This window comes from Onychomys torridus, chromosome 10 (genome assembly GCF_903995425.1).
Source record: "Onychomys torridus chromosome 10, mOncTor1.1, whole genome shotgun sequence".
Taxonomy (NCBI): Eukaryota; Metazoa; Chordata; class Mammalia; order Rodentia; family Cricetidae; genus Onychomys; species Onychomys torridus.
In genome coordinates this window covers 91,851,388-91,875,970 of record NC_050452.1, presented here as the reverse complement: position 1 = coordinate 91,875,970, position 24,583 = coordinate 91,851,388, and the positions used below count along the sequence as shown (strand labels likewise).

Genomic DNA, 24,583 nt, shown 5'->3' with positions numbered 1-24,583 from the left:
GCGGCGGCGGCGCACGCCTGTAATCCCAGCACTTGGGAGGCAGAGGCAGGTGTATCTCTGTGAGTTCGAGGCCAGCGTGGTCTACAGAGCTAGTCCAGGACAGGATCCAAAGCTACAGAGAAACCCTGTCTAGAAAAAAAAAAATAAAATGAACATGACAACACTTCATGGATTAATATATATGATCTAAGGGAAGCCCAACTTTTCCTAATTCTATATAAGCAAGACGACATCTAAGGACTTTCTGTATCACCACTAATACTACATAAAACATAAACCTGCAAGCACCCTTCTTTTAAAGCGGTGAATTAGTCCTAATTTCTATGCTGCAACATATTAAACCATTACGGACCGAGGCATACCCAAATTCATCTCTAAATTGTGAAGGTCTGACTTATTTCTAATAGAAATAGGTTTTCTGATTCATTCTAGACTGGTGTTGATCTTTAGTTTTTAATGAATAGATTAAGAACTTAATCTGTAAAATATTGAGAGAATTCTATTATATTTTTATAAGGGAGTTAAAGTATATAATGAAATGTCAGAAGATGAACCTCAAATACCAGTTTCTTTATTCATAAGCCCTTCCTCACCTTCTACTATCTATTGTGTCAGTGCTAAGAGAAGAGGAACAGAAAACAGTCATTCTTTGAGCTGTTCCTAAATATTATAAATCACTTTTTATGGTCTATTGTAGTTACTGAGAGTTCAGAGGATGTTCAAGTTTATGATTATATTATTCACTATCTTTCAATATCGAGCCCAAACACCATCAGTTCTCAGTAGTAAACTTTGCAGTTTGGCTGTGATTGTAGCAATAACTTTCTGTAGGAAATGATTAAATATCTGTTTGCTAATATTGTTTTCATCTATTGCAAAGAAGTTTAACTGTGTGAGAAGAAATCTAGTAAAAACTACTGCCATATTAAGATGTATTTTTCATAAATTTTGAGTTTCTTTTCTCATAAAACAATAAAGTTTTTAATATAAAATTGGAATTAGTTTTTTAAGAGCACAGGAATGTTGACATTTAAATTCCAAATATATGGTTAATATGTATCTATTAGACTATAGACTTCAGATAATTTTTTTATTTAAAATGGAAGTGAAAGTTTATCAATATAATTGAGAGGAAAACCACAACACATTAAATAGGTAAACTTGATTACTCAAAAGCTTGTGTGGTTGAATCTAATGAAGAACAACAATAAATGCATTTTGTAAATATATTGAATGTTTTATTTGCCAAAACAATTTTATAGTCATTACATGAGAACAGAAATGGTATTTGAAATAATGTGTGACACATCAGATGCACAAGAGACAGAGTTGTTTGTTTTTAAGATTAACGTATCTGAGCCGTTCTCTATCTAGCATCTGATTGCACTTCGTCTTGCTGAGTTAGCTCAATACAACATTTAAAACCACAATTTAGCAAAGACTGAATGTAACTGATTAAAATCTACTAATATATACTGGAATAATCTTAGTATTCTACAAAATATATTTCTATTCCACTTTTAAAATCACTGTAACAGGCTAATTTTCATCTTATCACAAACTCTATATATACCTCATCAGCAACCACCAGCACCTGGCTGCCAAATAGTAGATCAGGGCAGGGGTGTTCACTGCGTTGGTGCCCCAACTGAGCCAATGAGCTGCATTCCCCAGCTGCTCCGTGAACACTGCTCACATGGAATGAATGGAGGGCCCAGCTAAAGAAGCCAGCTGGCAAACAGCCTGTCAAGGGGCAGCTTCCCCTTTTCTTCTGCCTTTAATTAAGAGATGGCAAGAGGCCCATCACCAGGCCAGAGCAGAGGAGTCCAATGACCTCTATTAGAGCAGGGCAATGGTTGGGTAGATGTGCCAGCTGGCAAGTGTGTGTACCCTAGAAGGCTGTGCCACCTGTGGCTGGCCAAAAGCCATCCAATAAAAGATTGGTGTCACTCTGAAGGTTCCAAATGAGCTCTGGAAATCTACCAAACTCCCCACCTCAACATGGTATAAAGGCTCATTATCCTTTTTCCTTCTGGAAGTGTTAGAATAATCTTTATGTATATAATAGAATGTTTAATAACTTGAATTGATAAGAGTTAAGGGAATTAAAAACATTAACAAAAGGAATTTGTAACTCCTACCAAATACTACATGCACTGTCACTTTTAAATGTGTACAAAGGCAAATTACTATTAGTGTATTTTACCCTAATCGTATAGAAGCCATTTTCCCCAAGTTAAATCATTTTCTTTTTTTAAATATGTGTGTATGTATGCACCTATGAATGCTGATGTGTATGCATATATACACGGGTTCACATCTACACTTTTGCACATGTGTTTGAAGACCAGAGGGCAATCTTTCGGTGGCATTGTCAGAAATGTCATCTTCCTACATTGAGACAATCTTTCATTGACTTCAAATTCAAAATCCATTAAGAAAGATTGCTTGCCAAGGAGCCCCAGAGAGCCTCCTGGGTCAACCTCCAGAGCACTAGAATTACAAGCATGCATGAGCACACATGGAATTTTTACATGGGTTCTGGGTATCGAAAACAGGCCTTCAAACATTTCAGCAAGTCCTTTTACAGCTGTGATTTCTCCAGCCTTCAGGTTATTTTTCTTACTCTCAGTTATAAAGATAATAAAACATATTAGTATACCATTAAATGCAAACTATGAGAGAACAAATCACATTGAAACTCCCAGAACTGAAAAAGAAATTCTCCTTTGAAGAAGGTCTTCCAGATCAAGGATAGCATTCAGCAGGAATAGCAACAGAAAGCAACACTTCCCAAGACACATTTGATATCTGTCTCTAACAGAAGCAGCAGCCTGAAGAATGAAAGAGGCAGACATCCTTGCTCATAGTGAATCATGTACATAAACTAGAACCTGGTAGATAAAGCCAAGGTTACTAACTAGGGAGGCTTGGAAGGCATTTGGGGAGTAAAAATACAAATACTGTTAATTGGTCTACATCATTGATTGAACAGAAGAAAAACTAAGTAGCCACACAAACACACATTAAACGTTTAGTCTTAGAGCTGATGAACGATATTTCCACTAAGTTAGTGACTTATAATCATTTACATAATTTTTGGTGTAAAGATATCAATAGTTTCCATTACATATTTTAATATGTTAAAATCCATTTTAATTACACTAATGATTAGAAATTATAGAAGGTTTGAAACCAAATTTATTTTGTGTTTCCTAATACAAATGTTTAATTCTATACAACTTTGCACTGTATAGAGAAGTAAACATTCCAAAGCAAGTAGAAAATGTATTCTTAATGTATAAATTATTACACCTAGAATGTGTTCATATTGTAGATGTCTGGAAGTCAAATGCAGTTTCTGATTACTAGAACCAGAGAATTGGGAATCATTGAGGCCACTACATTCTACAACATTAACCCCAATTTTTGACAGAAAATACTGTCATCCATGATACAAAATAATTTCTTCTCTAATGTTATCTCTTAGAGTATTTTGATGCATTCAAAACTACATTTTTTCTGTGGATAACACACCACCAGGAAGGACAGTGGGAGAGAAGAACAATAAGAAGAAACTCTAATGGGACATGAATGAGTGGATGTGATGAAATCAATTTGATTATACTCTATGGTAACTCAGCAAATTACACAACAACAACGAAAATAAAACAGATGTTAAAAATCCCCAAAAGAAAACTGTATCATCATTTATGATCTGTATGATCCAATAATTATGGACAACACTGTCATTAATAATAATTGACAGTAAGATCTTCCATTAATAAGACCAAAGAATCATCACTGCAGACATTGAAAGTCTAGATGTAAGATATAGGCAGCACTCGTACCTCATGTTTTCTGTATTGTGTTATCCTTAACTAAGATCCACACAGTTAACTGTAGAAGTCATGATCAATAAAAGCATTTCATATCCCTAAAAGCTCAGAAAAGTATCATTGACCCCATTTTCTTAGAGTCGTCTGTTTTGTATGCACAAAGAATCTTAGATTTGTAAGCAATTTTCATTATCTAGTCTGAGCGATTCATGTGGAGATGAAAAGATCCATCCTCCTTTTCCTATGTCCTGTGTTGGGAAGGTTCTTAGGGAACACAATTTATTCCCATACCATTCTTTCTTCCCTAATGGTGAAATGATTCCCCTGTGAGTGTCTGAGCATCTGTTAAGAGCTGCTCCCTCATTCCACTCCACTAGGACTCCCTTCTGTGCTCCTGCGATGTTCTCCAACTAGCAGAGAGCTTGTACATCTGAGTCAAGGTCTCCACTTCACCTGGTGCAACTGGCTTGGGCATCTGTCTCACTTCTGAAAATCTTTATCAGAACTCAGATTGTTCTAAAGATATGCTATTTATGTTGAAGCTACACAAAAATCACATTGTCAAAGGATAGGGAGATAGAATGATAGATGATGACTTCAGCATTTCAATCACACATGCCAACATAATAGTAGAGGTTATAAACTTACTCTGAGCGTCTAGCAATTTGATTTTTTTGAGACAAGATTTCTCTGTGTAACAGCTCTAGCTGTCCTGGAACTTGCTTTGTAGACCAGGCTGTCCTCGACCTCACAGAGATCTGTCTGCATCTGCCTCCTGAGTGCTGAGATTAAAGGTGTGCACCAACTTGCCCAGCCTTGATTCTGTTTTCAATAGCTTACTTAATTATAGAGTCAAAAGGACTCAAATTTCAAATATAGAGATTTAGACATGTATTATGGGTGTGTGTGTGTGATTTCCAATACTTTAACTCAACTGTTACTATGATAGCTACCAGACATAAGTAAACATAGTTTTCCTTGTGTGGTATAGCACACATTAGTGAAAATCAACAGGCTGAATATTCACTACATTTTTCAAAATCTTGTATGATCTGTCTTTTACTTACATTTTTTTCAGTATGTGCTGAGCATGTGTACACATATGGATGAGTGTGCACATGTGTGCATGCATGTGGATGTACATATACATGATACTCCAGAGGCCAGAGCTTGATGTAGAGAAACATTCTGATATCCCATCCACATTATTCAATGTGGTATTCTCTCAGTCAAATCCAGAGCTCACCAACATCATTAATGTCACTTGCCAGCTTTCTCTGGAGACCCCCTTACTCTGCTTTCTAGAGCAGAAATTGCAGGAAGGCCATCACATCCACTTGACATTTACATGGGTTTTGTGAATCCAAACTCAGTTCCTCATGCTTGAAGTGCAAGGATTTTTAAACAACACGTGGTTTCAGTAGCCCCCAAAGTGAAATCAGTTAAGCTGGCTCTATGTCCTTATCCACGTGCAGCCTCCACAGAACATGACAAGAGGGCTCAGTGAAGGTGTCTGCCCCCCACAAGCACAGCTGAAAAATCGACTTCTATTGATTTAAACGTGAGAGTGTAACCTCCTCTTGTGCAAATCTAGAACTGAAGTTGTTAAAGTGGAAAGAAAAAAGAAAAAGAGAGTTTTATTTTCTCAGTCCCACCTTTTCAAAGTACTTGATTTCATACTCCAGGATGATTCCATTGGGGCGATCTGGCTCTTGCCAAGACAAAGAGATACTGTTCTTTGCAATCTTTCCCCTTTTCACATTAGTGACTGGTGAGGGAGCTGTAAGATAACACAAATAAATAAGAATGCGGTTAATACAGAAATTGCAACTTGCCCGGTGTAACGACTGCATATTATGATATAACTATTATTACATTTTCATTTATCCTGAAAAATTTTGTTTTCTCTATGGATGTTGTTAAAGAATATTAGTATTTAAGCTATATAAAATTAGCTACCCATCCTCAGAACCATGTATTAATACTGTAGCTATCAAGGGTCTTCCTCTTCTCCTCCAATGCAAATAATTTTAATTTATACTTTTATAGAATATAGATTCCTGGTGATTATACATATATTTTTTTACAAAATGCATTTAATGAAATTCAGTACTCTTTCATATGTCATGTTTCCAAAATGTACATTCTTTATCCTTGATGCTTTTACTGTAATAATGTGTTATTTGTTAGATAATTATGTTTTCAAATATTATTGCCCTTTATTATATTTGTAATATATATTGAAAGTAAATTCATATATAAGACATATTAATAGTTTATATAAAACAATATATTAAATATTATTTCACAGAATTTTTTAAAAAAGTAAGCTTGAATTCCACTTTTTCCAATTATTTCATGACAAATCACTCATGGTGGTGTTCATTGATATCTACTAGAATACTTATTAGATGATTATTTCTAGGGAAAATGCAAAAAAAAAGTATACTCCTTCAGATACATCTAGATACTTGAGTTTATGAAACATCTGGAGTTGATATTGATTCCATAAGACTATATTGCCCAGTGTGATCATAACTATGCTGTGCATATTATATATAATTTTTGCGCACAACTAAACCACCTAATGAAACATGTCACAATAAATCCTCAGAAAGCAGCAACCAATATACTTAGAAAAAGCACAGACACATATTTTTATCTTAAAAATCATGGCTAAGTTACTTACAATACCTAACATAATTTAAATGCTATGTTAATATTTTTTAGAAGGCTAAGATCAAAAACATTGAAGACAGCTTATTTGGGAGAGGATGTGGAGCAAGGGCAACTCTCCTCTACTGTTGGTGGGAATGCAAGCTTGTATAGCCACTGTAGAAATTAATATGGCGCTTTCTTAGAAATTTGGGAATCCATCTCCTCCAAGACCCAGCTGTAGCACTCTTGGGCATATACCCAAGGAATGCTCAATCATACCACAAAGACACTTGTTCAGCTATGTTCATAGCAGCATTATTTGTAATAGCCAGAACCTGGTAACAACCTAGATGCCCTTCAACTGAAGAATGGATAAACAAAATGTGGGACATATATATAATGGAGTACTACTCAACAGAGAAAAACAATGACATCATGAGGTTTGTGGGAAAATGGATGGAACAAGAAAAAAATCATCCTGAGTGAGGTAACCCAGACTCAGAAAGACAAACATGGTATGTACTCACTCATAAGTGGATACTAGATGGAAAGCAAAGGATAACCAGACTGCAACTCACAACTCCAGGGAGCCTACCTAGTAAAGAGGACCCTAAGAAAGACACAGGGATTGTCTAAAGGCAGAGAAATAGATGATGAGATACATGAGCAAACTGGGGGTGGGGAGGTAATGGAGGGCAAGGGTCAGGAGAAAGAGAGCTTAGGGGACAGGGAGGACAGAGCTGGATAAGGTGCAGTGTGGAAGAATGGAAAGGGAGATATCATGATGAATTGAGACCCCAGGGGAATAGGAAGAATCAGAGGGCTAGAGAGGTCTCCAGAAATCCACAAAGATACCTCCACTGTAGACCACTGGCAATGGTCGAGAGAGTGCCTGAGCTGACCTGCTCTTGTGATCAGATGGCCAAACACCCTGGCTGTCATGATAGAACCTTCATCCAGTGACTGATGGAAGTGGATGCAGAGATCCATGGCCAGGCCCCAGGTGGAGCTCCAGGAGTCCAATAGTCACGCGAGAGAGGAGAGATTGTATAAGCATGAGATGTTGAGACCATCGTTGGAAAAAGCACAGGGACAAGTAGCCAAACGAGTCAAAACACATGAACTGTGAACCAGTGGCGGAGGAACCCCCATGGAACTGGACCAGGCCCTCTGGATAAGTGAGACAGTTGATTAGCTTGAACTGTTTGTCAGGCCCCCAGGCAGTGGAGGCAGGACCTGTCCTTGGTGCATGGGCTGACTTTTTGGAGCCTGGGGCCTATGCTGGGACACTTTGCTCAGCCTTGGTGCAGGGAGGAGGGGACTGGACCTACCTTGGCTGAGTCTGCCAGGCTGGGCTGACTCCCCCGGAGAGATCTTGCCTTGGAGGAGGTAGAAGTAGGGGGTGAATTGGGGGGGGGGGAGGAGTGGAGGGTGTGAGGAGGGAGGATGGGGGAATCCTTGGCTGATATGTGGAATTAAGTTAATCATAAAATAAAAATACTATAAAAAATAGAAAACTACAGGATAAAGTCCACATGTGTTCAGTTTACATGCGATTTTCCCTCAGATATTTTCAACACACAGACTAAAAGTGGTTGATTATACATATGAAGAACACATTTATGTGAAGGACTGGCTGTATGTGTGAAAATGTAGATGGATGGAGGGACAGATTAGCGCAAAGTACTTGTTACTGTGAATGATGCCAACTATAAAGAATTGTGGATAAGAGACACAAGCCTGACCAGAAGTTAAATGTGTGTGTGTGTGTGTGTGTGTGTGTGTGTACATAGTTATAAACAAATACATGTATGTCCATACATTAAATAGAATTGTGTATATGGTATCATATACAATATATTATGTGGTGGGTATGGTGTTCCCTGAAATATTGTGTGTTCCCAGAAATAAACTTATCTGGGGTCAGAGAACAGACAGCCACTAGAACAAAGCCAAAAATGGTGGCTAGAAAATAGGAAGAGTAAGCCCTAACAGAAGTTGGGCAGTGGTAGTACACACCTTTAATCCCAGCACTTGGGAGGCAGAGCTAAGCATGGTGACCCACACCTTTAACCCCAGAAACCCAACCTTTAATCCCAAGGAGTGGGGTCAGAAAGAGAAAAGTATATATATAAGGCGTGAGGACCAGGAATTAAAGGAAAAAAAGCATGTAGTTAGTTAAGCATTTGGTTGGTTAAGTGTTCAGGCTTTGGAGCAACACAGTTCAGCTGAGAACCATTAGGATGAGGACTCAGAAGTTTCCAGCCTGAGGAAACAGGATCACCTGAGGAACTAGCAAGGTGAGATAGCTGTGGCTTGTTCTGTGTCTCTGATCTTCCAGCATTCACCCCAATAACTGGCCTCAGGTTTGTTCTTATTAATAAGAACTCTTTAAGATTCCTACTACAATATTATATATTTTTATTTGATTTCTTCATTGTCCAAAGCAACTTTAAATTTAAGTGTCCAGTTTTCAGCAGTTTTTGAAATTGTAGTAACACTAGACGCATTTTGAAAAACAGATCATGGAGTTATTATTTTAAACTTCATTATATTAGACTCCATGGTAGTGCGGACACATTTGGACAAGAGTCAGCTATTTCAAAAGATAAATAAGGCTATGCCCTTCCTATGTTTAAAGCACCGCAGTGTCTTTCTAGGGTTTGCCTCAAGAGAAAGAGCCCATATGTTCTTTCTGAGCTTCTGATTCTTCAGGGTCTTACCACTTGGTGTTGTGCTTTACCAGCTTGGATACTGGCCTCTCATTTCTTCTGCTCTGTGTCTAACAATCACTCTGTTGGCAGTTTAGCATTCAGAAATGTTACACAATCACAAACACACAGACCCACACACACACACACTCACAAACATACACACATACACAGAAGACCCCCTACACACACACACACACACACACACACACACACACACACACACATATACAGAGACTTCCACATATACACATTGCTGACACATTCATGGACACATCCTCCTGTGGTGATACCTTTTTGTGCTGAAATGTGGTGATATTTTATTTATATATTAATAAATAAAGTTTGCTGGAGAACAGAGGAAATAGCAAGCCATTTTACATATACACAAAAGTCAGGCAGTGGTAGCAAATGCCCTTAATCTGATCACTTGGCAGGCAGGGTCTCTGTGTTCAAGGTCACACTAGGAAACAGAGCCAAGCATGTTGTCATACACCTTTAATCCAAGTACCAACCATAGAGACCTAGAAGTCTGCACAGACAGACAGTGACAAGGAAGTGAGGTAGCTGGACTAAGAGCCATTGAGAGGGCAGAACAGCAAGGCAATAAAAGCCTGGATAGACAGGAAGTCATGGCATTTTGGAAGTTGCAGAGCTGGTGAGGTAAGATTGGTTGGCGGCTCTCACTGTTTCCCTGTTCTCTAAGCCTTTTACCCTTATATTTTGATCCATATTTTTTTATGGTTTTAATTAGACCATTTTAGAAATTCGGCTATATCCTTCTCCTTCCTGAGGCTTTCCAGAAACCTTAATGTGTTATAGCTCTCTGACAGTTACCAGAACTCAACAAAGCCCTCCTCATCATCAGCCCTTGTACACCTTCTGTGTTTTATTATCATGAGAAGTCTCACACTTTTCTACAGACACAGTGCATCTATACTTTTCTGGTTACTCTAACTATGATGTAAATTTGAAAAGACAATGATACTGTGTGCTTGTATATCTCTGGATCATTTGCATCTGGAACAATGTGAGTAATCAAATCGGGCCAATGAGTATGTGCACAGTGAATGACTGCTGGAAATATGTCTTAACTTTTACTTTTGTCCAGTGATAAAAATTCAATATTGAATGGTTTTCAAAATGAAGATTGTTTATTATTGTGTCAATATTTATTTAATTTATAGTTTGTAAATATATAAATAATATAGTTAAATTTATATGTAATATAATTTATTTATAATTGTTTATATAACAGAGACTGATAAACTTAAGAGATCATTGTATATAAGCTACTTCTTTTTTTATTTTATTTTATTGGTTTTTTGACACAGGGTTTCTCTGTGTAGCTTTGCGCCATTCCTGGAACTCGCTTTGGGACCAGGCTGGCCTCGAACCACAGAGATCTGCCTGCCTCTGTGCCTCTGCTTCCTGAGTGCTGGGATTAAAGGTGTTCGCCACAGCCGCCACCACCACCACCACCACCACCCCCACCAGGCCGGGCCGCTACTTCTGTTTTATATAGCAATGATGGAGTGATGGTCTTGTACATAAATGTTTACATTTAATTCTTTCAGTGTCAGAGCTAGTAATATTTAGATTCAAATGATTTCTAATCTCACCTTTGTCTTGCTTTCTCTCTATTTTTCCTTTAATAAGATTTGTTTTATTTTTATTTGTGTGTGTTTGAGAGTGTGAGTGTGTGTGTTGCCATGACCATGGGAGTTCACATGCAGATGCCAGAGTCAATGGATCCCCTGGAGAAAGACTTACAAGGGGTTGTAAGCTGCCTGATGAGAGTTCTGGCAACCCAACTCTGCTCATCTGGAAGAGCAGGAACTGCTCCTAAACTTTGATCCATCTCTCCAGTACTTGTTTTACTTCCTTATACATGCTAGGCTTACAGGGTTGTATGGAGTATTTCAGAACCATAATGTAACTATATGCAAAAGTATTTTCCATTTGCTTCCTTCTATTGAAACTGTGACTGACTGACAGTTCTAAGTTAATATTCTTATGATAGTTCAAATTGCCTGTGAGGGAAGAATTGTATGCAGCATTTAGACACCAAAGGTGAGATGCAGCATTTTCGACAAAGAATTGAGAAGACTAGGAAACACACAAGAGAAAGCCATGTACCCCCAATCCACTGTCATGTTTGTAGAAAAAGAGAAATACATTGAAGTACTAACAGAGGATTAAGAAACATTTTTTCCTCAAATATATTTTTCAAGACTGATAGCCTTGTGGATTATCTCATTTTCTCTTATCCACTGTATATTTGTTGCATTGCACATTAGAAAGAAATGAAGACATAAATTAAAGTTTAAAATTCCTCATTTAGTTCAGCAGAAATATTACTTAGAATTGATATATTTCATATAGATGTCAGTTTTTATTAAATAAGTTGATACGATTGCCAACTATCTCCTCACTGATTTTAATAAGCCTGAGAACTCCATAAAGGTAGAATAATTTGCTTTATTTAGTGTAGTCTTTATCAGTTCTGATATTTGCTTACCATATGGAAATTTAATAAACAATGACTGACTAAATGGATAGATAAATGAATGGTAAATGACTTTATTGTATAATATTCAGAATTCAGTTTGTCTTAAATACTTACTTTAGTGTCATGTTATTTAAAGATCTGTGATACTATTGAAAATGTAATTAGTTTATTTATAAAATAATAAATTACATCAAGGTGAAGTTAGGAAATAAATAACAACCCAAATATTAAGAGCAAAGATGGAATATTTTGATATGTACGTACATCAATAGAAGTTAACCATAAGCTTTCTAACTTTCAAAGAATGTTTGATTTATAAACATCATGATTCAAATTCAATTTTCTTAGAGGTTAAAATAGAGGGGGAGCTCCAATAAGGTGAAGAGAGAGAGAGGTCACTATAAAAGGAAAAGGGGAAATGATAGACAAATAAAGCCTCAGGGAACCATATGTATGTAAAATATATACACATATATAACATGCACACATATATTCTATAATACATATATCTTAAAGGAATCATATATATAAAAGTGATCATATATATTTTAAAGGGATCATGTATATATTAATCACACACACTAACATGCTCCCCATGAGAACTATATTCTAAAAATCCCCAAGTATTAGGTGAGAGAATGCTCCTTATGAATAGTTGGTCAGAGTAAACCAAATGATTCTCCAAAAAATAGGGATTACCAATGTGGCCCTTGGTTGTCTCTCAGAGGTTGAGTGGCACTAGTTACTGAAGACATCATTTAGGACACAGGACTCATATGGTTTAGTCTGGATCTGTGATCTAACTTACGTAGTTCCAGAACATATATTCCAGGCTGCCAAGGGAGGAGAGCAGTAAACATTCCTACCATGGTGCAACACCTATGAAGCATGCAAATTATCAGCATGGCACGCTATGCATAAAGGTGTGATAGCTGACACTCACATGTTGGTAGCAAATCACTGTCTAATCGGATTTAAGGCCTACATAATTGGAAGGAAATCAAGCTTGATACTGGAACAGGACCATTACTAGTATAGGGTAGTCATGAGACAATAAAGAGGGACCTAGCAAGGAATTTGAAAAGGGGAGACCTTTAGAGAAGGAAGTGGAGAAATAACAGAAGGAGGCGGGAGACTAAAATAACAATAAGATGTTTGAAAAAGTCATAAGGCACCATAGTATTAGCTATTTACTTAAAAAAACTATAATACAGTAATTCAGTATATAAATATACATATACAGTTTAAACAATATTTCCTCATTTGGGCTGACTATCCACCCTCCAATAGCCAACTAACCAAAATCTCAATACCAAACAGGAGAATTTTTCTTTTGAGTTATTAGTCAGGGCTATCTGCTGTGGACTAATCCTTTTCTACCCTGTGAAGATATATTGCTCTCATTGGTTTAATAAAGAGCCAACTGGCCAATAGCTAGGCAGAAAGATGTTAGGCACATAGCAAGACTGAGAGAACATGGAAAAAGAAGGGCAGATTCACCAGCCAGATGCAGAGGGAACAGGACATGTAGAAAATGAGTTAACAATCCATGAGCCATATAACAGCACATAAATTAATAGAAATGGGTTAAGTTGGAAGAGCCAGTTAGTAATAAGCCTAAGCTATCTTCTCAGCATTTATAATTAATAAATATTCTCTCTGTGCTTATTTGGGAGCTGGCTGGTGTTACGGAGAAAGTCTGCCTACAGCTAGCTACCTTAGAATACCCCAATTCTTCCAGCCATAGACATTTCTTGGGTGGTCCTCAGCTGTAGAAGTAAATCCTTTTTCCTGATGATATGCATTTCAGAATATGGCCCTGAGGTCCCTGAGCTGGAAATGACCTCAATTGCCTCCTCCCTGAGAACTATCTTTCATGGTATCTTGTGAGATTCCAAAGAAGGAGGTAACAAAGAACCAAATGCAGCTATTATGTCTGTGAATTACATTGATGACCAGCATGGTATAAAACCCTACATATGCCGTAGTGGCATACAAACCTCGGCAGTAACCAATAGCTGTCTAATTGGACTTAAGACCTGTTCAACAAGAGTGAGAGTTTGCCTGGTACTGGAAACTTAGCTAACAACTTAGTGCTAGCAAAGCCATGGATTTTGGAGAAGAATCTCTAACCACTACTTTACTAAATCATCATAATCCCTAACAACATTCTAAACATGTGTCCTTATGCCCACAGATAGTGTACTCTTCAGCCTTCAATAGTGAAACTTCTCTTTGCAACAAAGGAGACTACTACAGAAAGATACAACCAATCAAAATGCAAATAAGCCTCAAATTACAGCAAACAAAATCCTGAGAAAAACCACAACTGGACACAAAGCTGAAGGCAACAGATCATGAGGAGCTCACCTCCAACTTTTATCTGACAGCTCCTTTATCTATGGCTCAGGAAACAGCCTGGGAGATGGACAGAAAGATTACAAAAGCCAAAAATACTTGCACATCTGCAGTTAAAGAGTATATTATAGAAAGAGCTGCATAAACAAGACTGGAGCCGTTGTAATATCACTGGCTATGTTAATGTGGAAGGAGGAAACTTTTATGGTATCCCATCACAAGACAAAGAGCTAAAGGCAACTATTAAGTGCCTGAAGTTTAGCTTTTCCCAGGGATGACCCCCCCACCTCCCTTATTGGTTGTTCAGTGTAGAGACACCAGCCTTGATACCACATACACACAACACAGACAATAAAAAAAAAATGGATTCACCAAGGTGGTTTCATGTATGTATGTATATTCAAACACATACATACAAATACGTACATATACATATATATGCAACAACAATAATAAAAGAAAAAGAAGCTATCAACTTGAGGGGATGAGCATGGAGCAGTTTGGAGGAAGTAGACCTAATGAGGCTTGAGGGAGTTATGGGAGGGTAGAAATAATGCAATTCTGTTACAAGAAAAACATACTTAGAGATGTTCTTCAAAATAATGCTGCAAAATTGAATAATGAGAAAACCATTGAGCTTAAAATATTTCCAGAATAATTACTTTTTTGTTATAACAGTTAATTATGCATCATCTGGGAGTGGATGGTGGTTGCAGGAGTATTGTCAGTGTCTGTAGCCACAAAGGTGATGACATCCTGTGAGTGACAATAGCCCTTCACTACTATAAAGTATTTCACTGATATCAGGAGCATGAAAAGAACTGTTACCAGATCTGACAGTATCGCAGGGCATGTTTGCTTTATCCTCTTTTTCAGTCCCTTAACAATACTCCTTGCTCATCAGCCTGCTTTCTTATAGAACCCAGAACCACCATCCCAGGGATGACACCACCCACCATAAGCTGGGTCCTCCCTCATTGATCACTAATTGAGAAAACGCCTTGCAGCTGGAACTCACAAAAGTATTTCTTCAGTTGAGGCTCTTTCCTCTCTTATGTCTCTAGATTGTGTAAAGCCGACACATAAAACCAGCCAGCACACTTAATTATTACAAAGATCATCACAACCTCCTCAGCTTACTTATTTGCAACCTCTCACCACTACAATGATGTTTACAACTGCCCATTAGGTTTACTTATCTGTTTATTTTCAGTACATAGCTTAATTTCTTAATAATTATCAATCAATGTTTCTTTGATCTGTTGATAATGATATAGTATAGTAATCACAATAAAATAAAATATAATGTACCTGTGTCTGTGTCAATTGCATGAAATAAAATTCCAATCTTTGTAAATAGAGAAACAAAGTTTAACCCACAAGGGTTCCATCCACCAATACAGCAGTAGAGTAAGAACTGGCTTTGTATCATTTGGTAAACAGTTAATTCTGAATAAATTGGTGTCGGTTCTTAAGCTCTGATTGTACTGTTTAGTCTTTATACTAGTCAGCTAAAAATATGCAATTTAGTTCTCTGTGTGCAATATCAGTTTAAATGGAAGCTAACAATACTGTTTGTAGCAATATCATTATAAAATATTATGTAAGTGTTAGGTATTTAAATAATGGATTTTTCATGATGCTTTAATCATTTCCTCATTCTTCAAAATTGTATGCGGTCTTTTCTCAGAAAAATAATAAAAACACAGGAATCTGTTTTGTTTTGTTTTCTGCATTTAGATGGTTTCTTAACTCTACCTTGATAGTAACAGGCAAACGTATCCACATTATTAGTGAGGTAATAGCCTTAAACTATTAAATGTTAAAGAATCTTAGCTTTTCTTAGTACAGAATAATGCCTTCACCATTTTTTGAGACAACATGAACACATGGAAACTTGAGCCTTAATTGTGTTAAATATAATAAAAAATAATATTCTTCAGTTCCTGGATATCATGCTGATTATTCAAACAAAACTAATTATGGAAAATTCTAAATATTGCATATATATATATATATATATATATATATATATATATATATATAAAGATTTAAGATAAGTTTTCAGAAAAATTACTATAACAATATTAAATTATTCTTATTCTATGACAACCAATCATGTTAAATATGATTACATTAAGTTTATAAAATTTCTTCCAAAGTCCCTTTCTTGAGCTAGAGAGTTGGCTTAGCTGTTTAGAGCACTCATTTTTCTTAAGAAGACCTGGTTTCTTTCCCAGTACCCAGAAGGAGACCTTTATGAACTATTTGAAGCTCAACAGACTTTTGGTCTGTTCTCTACTGTCCCTAAATATTTGTATAATATGAGAGCTGTTTAAAGATACTTTAAAACTTAAATCTATATGTAAATATATGCAGTAATTTATATTTGTATAAAAATATGAAAATATTTCATTTTAAAGATGGAAAATATGGGCTTTAAATGCAAAGCCTCGATCCTTTTCATAAATCTTTCTGTTCTTTTACATACTCAGAAAGAAAAGATAAGAAGGGAAATCAAGCACATAAATGTTACAATTAAAATGACACAATAATTTCCAAATTGATAAAACATTGCATTATGAGAAAATATAGAACCTAAATCTTATCCATTTGATTTTATTTACTTATTTTTAAAACTTAGTTTTATGGTGAAGATCCCATGGGAATAGGAAGAAGCAGAGTTCTAGAGAGGTCCCCAGAAATCCACAAAGATACCTCCACTGTAGACTACTGACAATGGTCGAGAGAAAGCCCAAGCTGACCTACTCTGGTGACTGGATGGCCGAACACCCTAACTGTCATTATACAACCCTCATCCAGTGACTGATGGAAGCAGATGCAGAGATCTATGGCCAAGCCCCAGATGGAGCTCCAGGAGTCCATTCGGCAAGAGAGAGGAGGAGGGATTATATGAGCAAGAGACATTGAGACTATGATTGGAAAAAGCACAGGAACAAATAGGCAAACTAGTGGAAACACATGAACTGTGAACCAATAGCTGAGGAGCCCCCAACTGGATCAGGCCCTCTGGATAAGTGAGACAGCTGATTAGCTTGAACTGTTTAGGAGGCCTCCAGGCAGTGAGACCCAGACCTGTCATTGGTGTATGAGATAGCTGTTTGGAACCTAAGGCCTATGCTGAGACATCTTACTCAGCCTTGGTGTAGGGAGGAGGGGACTGGACCTGCCTCAGCTGAATCTACCAGGCTGAGCTGAATCCCCAGGGGAGACCTTGCCTTGGAGGAGATGGGAATCGGGGGTGGATTTGGGGGAAAGGCTGGGGAGTGGGAGGTGGAGGACAGGGGAATCCATGGCTGATATGTGAAATTAAATTAATTATAAAATAAAAATGTTAAAAAATTTAGTTTTATGATATGAGTGTTTTGCTTTCATATATGTGTGTGTGTGTGTGTGTGTGTGTACCTCATGAACACATAGGTCAAGAGAAGGTAACGGATACCCATGAGCTGCAGTTACAGATGGTTATGAGGTACCATGTGAGTGCTGGGAACTGAACCCTGGTATTTATAACTGCTGAACCATCACCTCCATTTGACTTTAGCTTGTGTGAAACAGCCCTAACTTTAATATTGTGAATGTATTCTTCTCTTTCTATTTGATTTAAATTAAATATCATTATACATATGCATTCAGATCCTCTTTAATTTTCAGTTATATTATGATGAGCCCTTTCAGAAATCACAAAAATCATAAAACAATATCCATTCGGTATGCATAACCTACTGAACAAGTTAGCTGGCCACCACTGCCATCGTATGGCACTTGCTTGCTTTCACTCAGGATCATCAGCATGCTGATGGGGAGCTGTGGTTCATTCCACTGCTGCATCTCTTGAGACTGAGTCTGTATATACTGCAAGCTTAGCCAAAGATCAAGAAAAAATTTGAACTGTTCCTGCTGAATGCAGATCACCTTTTACTGGCATGGTTAAAAATAAATTAGAGTAATGAAAGCCAGGGAATCGTCATGTGTTCATTGCTTTATAAATGGTTTAATTAAGCTTCATGTAATTATTACACTGGTATGTTTGTTTCAGAGTATACTATCAATTTCAGGTAAAAAAATGTGTAAATATTTTCAAATAAATGAGAAATATAGTTAATAATCTTAAAAATATTTGTGTATTAATATGGAAAATGACATAGATGTACACACACATAGTGAATATTGAAGATGTAATTTATGTGATATTTAATGCATGGAAAATATTAATTACATACTTTATATATTCAATAAATCATGATTTCCACATTGCAGTCAGACGTTACTGGAATAAGAAAAAAAATCATAGTCCATTCTAAACCTACTTAGTATGTGTGGTCTCTACAAAGAATGGAGATTTAAAGGCTTCTTTTGAAATAAAAGTTTAATCTGCTCATTCAGACATAAGCCTACAATCACTTCATCCTAAAAGCTTGAAAGTAGATCTTTTGATATATGATCCCAATGAAATTTCAAATGACAAATTCACAAAACCTGGCATTAAATGACACTGGTTCCAGACAAGCCATTCTTTATAATCCAAAGAAACTATAAGCTGAAATGTCTTCTTATTTGTTGCTCACTTTTTTTCAGAGTATAACAGCTATGAAAATTTGAAAAAGAATTATTGGTTAAAAACTAATCTTTAAATATTAATTAATATTTATCTTGAAGTCAGGTTCACAAAGATGTGAATTAATACAAAAAGGCAATAATAAAAATAGAAAATTGTGTCACTGAAATTTATAGCCATCATTCTCCTAAACAATCATGCAAATTACAAAACACATATTAGATATAACAAGATACAAAGTGACAATCTGCCTCTTTTTGAATAACAAGATGAATTCCACAGCAAATAAATTATCACACAATTTGTTTCCATTAAAGGTTTGTTGTACTCCATAATATAATTTGAATAAATTTAACAATAACCTTAGTTAAAAGAAACAGAGTCAGTGCAAATGATTATTTAATCTTAATTTCTATACTATGTATTTTATGAAAAACAGAACGTTTTTTATAGTAGTCTTTTAAAAGATAAAACAAAATTACACCTAGAAAATAACTTAGCAAGTTAAGAATCATGGTTGTTTGCAAAGAATACAGTTCAACAGAAAATGCCAAGATTGTTTTGTTAAAGCTGAATGTCAGTTATGGGACATCCCAACTCATTTTATAGGTGGAAAATCAGTACTCACTTACAAAGTCAATACCCCAAGAGCCGACGTCTTTAAAAAAAGGTAGAGTAGTCTCTACTCTAAATCTATATTATCTAACATTTTGTTAACCACAGAATAAGCTGCTAAAAATAAAAGAATCCATAAAATACAAATTCTAACTCAGTTTTAAATTACCACAAAATTTCCATACTACAAAGCAATATGATTTAGCATTTTGTAAAACAAAATAAACACTCCCTATATGTGGACAACCTTTTGAATTTCCTTTCTCAATATTCTTTGATCTCAATAATATATAACAATATTTTTAAAAATCATCACACTAAGAATTGTGACAATAAGTCATTATTTATCTATTAGTTCTTAAAAGAGCCACATTTGATGTCTCTGATAATATCCAAATTCAGGGCTTTTCCTAAAGGTATCCTCTTGAGGTTATCTGCTGAGAAATTTAAATTATAGCAGAAATCCACACACACACACACACACACACACACACACACACACACACACACACGACTTTCTGTCTACAGAATGGTCAGAGAGACATGAGACACATGAATAGCTTTTAATAGCATGGCACATAAACATCCCAAACTACCAAATCTGTACTTCAACTGGAAAAGTCCTAGCAGTAACTGGGAACTAGAGAAATATAAGATAAATGATTACAGCTGTACAAACTATTAAAGCTCAGAAGAAAGCCAGATCACAGCATTCTGTTCCAAATTAGTAATGTTATCAGATGTTTAATTCCTCTGCACTTATCATGGGACTAATTATGGTGAACCATGCCACAAGTTCTCCAAGTGGTGGGAAATCTCACCTAATGCATTTCACGTTAGCTTTTTTTTTTTTTAACTTCCAGTATACAGAACGTTTTTAATCCAACGGATACATATTTCTCACAAAACGTTTCTATAGTGTGCAATCTATAATTTTATTTTACTGGGACAGCAGTTCATATTCATATTTATAAATAAATAAAGTTGATCATCTAAGCTATAAAGTATTCAAAATGGTATACTGTATAAAAATTACAGTGTTTATTTGGAGATAACTAAGCTCAACTTTCACTTTATGTTGTTTTAATAAAAACTCTCTAGAGGCTGGAGAGGAGGCTCAGCAGTTAAGGGCACTGGCTGTTCTTTCAGAGGTCCCAGGTTGGATTCCTAACACCCATATAGTGTTTCAATAATTTGTAATGCCAATTTGAGAAGATCCAATGCCCTTTTGTGACCTCCAAGCCAGAAGAGATATGAGAGATATGAAAGTGATGCATATGTATATGTACGTGTATATGTATGTATGGGCAGTCCACCCACATACATACCAAAAAAATAAAACAAAGCAAACAAACAAAACCCCCTAACAAATAAATGAACAAACACACATGTGCACATACTGTCACGTAGGTGACTAAAGGGACTTGGTCCTTATCTTACTAGGAGAATATTAGAAATTATATTACTGATGCTTTGAATCTGCCAATTAGCTAGGCCTCTCTGCACTACTCCTCCAGTAGAAGAATCATCTAATTGTGACTGTCTTGCGTTGTATTACCAAAGCGGCAATTCATATCATTTGACCTATGGTAATAAGATTACATCGCAGCATTCAAATGTATAACCTTCCAAGTGTCTGAACACTACAGTGGTAATGCAGAAGTCAATGATGAAGGCAAACATCAGGGGGACTCAGCTAGTAATGACAATCCTTTTGTTTTAAGCCAATTACTTTTCTCAAACCCAAGACATCTTTCTATCTTGTAGACTATTCCAAGGAACACCGAAAGAGAACTCTGCCACCCACAGCAGCAACCAGCCTGCAAGATATACTGGTTTAATAAGGATACAAATGTTATAGGGTTGAACAACCACGTTTTGATTGGATTTAAGACCCATCCCATTAGATGTAACCCATATTTGACACTGTTAATAAATCCAAGAACCTACACTGGATAGGCCCTGGGACTAAGGGAAAACCTACTATACTTAATATGCTAGAGAGACATATCAATAAAATGAATATAAACAGCTTCTTCTAGACGCAACAGCTTTGATGTGTACATGAACTCTCAGAGAGTATGCCAACACGCATAAAACCTGCCCAGGATCAAGCCAGACAAAAGGCCAAAAATGAGATGGGAAAGGGAGGAAAAGTCCCACCACATACTAAGCATCTGTTTCCAATGATACCTGCTGGGAAAGGGAAAATACATTTTCTCTAATGCCATATCACTAGGTTTACCAACCCCAGTCCAGGGCAGGCCTCATGCTCAGGAGTTACTGACTAACACAAATCAGAATGAAGTTTTATTGTGAGCCTTTTTGTAAGAGTTTGGTTGTTTTGTCTTTTAGTTTTGTTTCCTTGAGCTTCTATTTTAGTTACTTTGTTTTGTTTTATTTTTAAAGAGAAAGAAAAAACACAGCCTTAGGTGTCTAGTGAGATGGGAGGATTTTGGACGAATATCAGGAGAGAAAAGAATATGATCAAAATACATGTTACAGATATTAAAAATAATAAGTTAGAAAGGAAATCTTGATCATTCCTGTGAGACTATTATTTGCCACCTAACTATGCAACTCTTGTGTACAGCAAGTGAGCTCATTTGTTTTATCACACTCCAATAGTTGATAAAGAAGACACACCCATGTGTCTAATGAAAATAGTCCAATTAAAAGAATAGGAAACCAGTCAAAATGTTTTTGATGTGTATTGGAATTTTAATCTCATTATTAAAGTCACAGTTGAGTTTTGGTATTTCACAATCTCTGAATACTTTATACAAGTGCCAAATCACTTCTTTTTTTTTATATTTGTGTTTTAATTTTACACATCAGCCATGGGTTCCCCTGTCCTCCCCCTGGGAGGTGGGCACTGGACCTCCCTGTACTAAATCCACCAGGTTTAAAAGAATCCCCAGGGGAGTCTTGGCCCTGGAGGAGATGGGAATGGATGGGAGGGAAAGGGGGAAGGTGGGGGCAGGGGCAGGAGGGGGAGGACAGGGGAACCCATGGCTGATATGTAAAATTAAAACACAAATATAATAAATTTTTAAAAAGGAAAAAAAATCAGATGTACATAGGTATGTGGATTTATATTTGGGTCTTCAATAACATTCCATTGTTCTGTTTTTATTCCAATACCATATCTTCTTATTTTCTTACTATAGCTTTGTGGTATAGTTCGAGATCAGGAATGATGAGACCTCCCACATACCTTTTATTGTTCAGGATTGTTTTAGTCATCCTGGGATTTCATCTTTCCATATGAAGTTCAGCATTGTCTTTTCAAGGTCTGTTAAGAATTATGTTGTAATTTTGATGGGGATTCTATTGAACTGGTAGATTGTTTTTGGTAGGATGACCAACTATTATGAACTATACTTAGATGAAAAGCTATGCTTTAATACATAAAAAACTGTTAAGATAGCATCTAAATGGTCTTTAGCTCCTTCAAAGGATTATTAAGTGTAGTTGATAGAAACACAATATTTAGGTTATGTTTTCCATTTGCATGACCATAAAAGACTAATTAGATTGATAGATTCCAGAAAGTCCTTAAAAAAAATTAAAGGTTTCTAAATTAGCATGGGGGTGGTGTGCACGTGTGTGTGAGTGTGTGTGTGTGTGTGTGTGTGTGTGTGTGTGTGTGTGTAACATGATAGTGTTTTACTTCTTCCCATTTCTTGTTCTAAAAATATGTTTGTGCTTGCTGGAAACCACAGAAATATATAGAATTTATATACTAATTCTGCTACTAACTAATTACTGTACAAGAGGAGGCTATCCTCAGTGTTCTTTATGAACCCTAGTAATTACTAAAAAGGCATAGATATGAAGAATGGCATATTGAAAAATCCACAATTCTCTCAATTTCTAAATGTGCTGGATTGCTTATGGATATTATACACTCATTATAATAGCAGAATCAGTTTAATGTCTTCCATATTAGCAGCAACACTTGTTGTGAAATTGCTATACATAGGATCATTTTTAACAGAAAGTAAGCAAAGATATTAGTGATGATAATTACTTAATTTATAGATCAATTCTGGAAATTTCATTTTTAAAACAGTTGATTTTATGATATAGAATGTGAGTCTTTAGAGGAAACTATTAAATAACAGTAATTAACTAAGAAATTATATTCTTCAGGCAATTTTGGTGAAATTTTTCTAAGCTTTCTGATCTACTGAGTGACTATCAAACATATAGAAACATTATCTTCTTTTGCATATTTAAAGTATAAATTTTCTTGGAAACTTTCCTTGTAAATTCAGGTCCTGCCTTCATACTTTAAAAATTCTATTTATAAATCTCGTTAAAACTAAATCAGTCATGCAAAAGCAATGTGATGAAATTATTGAAGAGATTATTCCAATATGTGAAATATCCCATCTCCTATGACTGAAACTTTCATTCCTGCTCATCATTGTGTACAGATATTGGGCATCCTCTCTTAGCTAGGTGGTTTCCTAACAGTAGGCTTTGGAAGTTACATCAGTTTCTGGTCCCGGCTAGCCTTCTGCTGTCTAGTCCAGCCACCATGTTAGAAGTGGCAGCCCGTTTGATGTCGATTTTTGGGGATATTAAGATAGCTACACCAGCTTGCTCATTGCTGTTACTAACATGCCACTACTCAGTTATCCCCTTTTCTCCACCATGGAATGTTCCTTCTGCAAACATGAAACAAAATAAATATTTCTTCTTCTAAGTTTTTTCTCTCAGCTGCTTTTCCACAGCAATGAGAAAAATCATCAACAAAATGAACCATCTGAGGATAATGGAAACACAAAGATAATTTACATTGAAAATATATCAAAAGTTAATTGTTTATTTTTCATTTATAAATAATTGCTAAATTTATTAAACACAACTGTGTTATAAAACAGTACATATTTTGCATACATATATTTCATAAAGATAAACCTTTTTGAGACCATGTACATATAAGAAACCCCAGCTATTACTGATTTCACTGCTTATACATACATGAGAATATCTATTTATGATTCAGTTTTTAATTGGGTAATGGAGAGCTAAGAACTGTGATCAGTTACATAATACCAAGTATTATTTTTGCATAATTTAGAACTCAATATTTTTCATCCTTTCATGAGAAAATGGAAGGGGGCTTTTAAGCTGTGTTCTATCACAGTAACAAATATGGAAAATAGGATCTCCTTTCCAATGTCCTCTGCCAGGAATTTCTGAACAATATGCTAATTTTGTAAATGTGACTCAAGGTAGCAAAATATGTATTTTATGAGTATGCAACTGAGATGTATCTTTAAAATCTAACTGGTAAAAC

At 36.0% G+C, this 24,583-nt stretch overlaps 1 protein-coding gene across 7 annotated transcripts in view; it reads right to left on the bottom strand.

Annotated features, from left to right (window-relative positions):
- Positions 1-24,583, bottom strand: part of Epha5 (EPH receptor A5) — a 346,534-nt gene that overhangs the window by 87,987 nt on the left and 233,964 nt on the right. For all 7 annotated transcript variants that reach the window (XM_036200459.1, XM_036200461.1, XM_036200460.1 and 4 more), the window contains one exon: positions 5,495-5,619. In XM_036200459.1, coding sequence (XP_036056352.1) covers positions 5,495-5,619 — 125 coding nt within the window. The remainder of the gene's footprint in view (positions 1-5,494; positions 5,620-24,583) is intronic.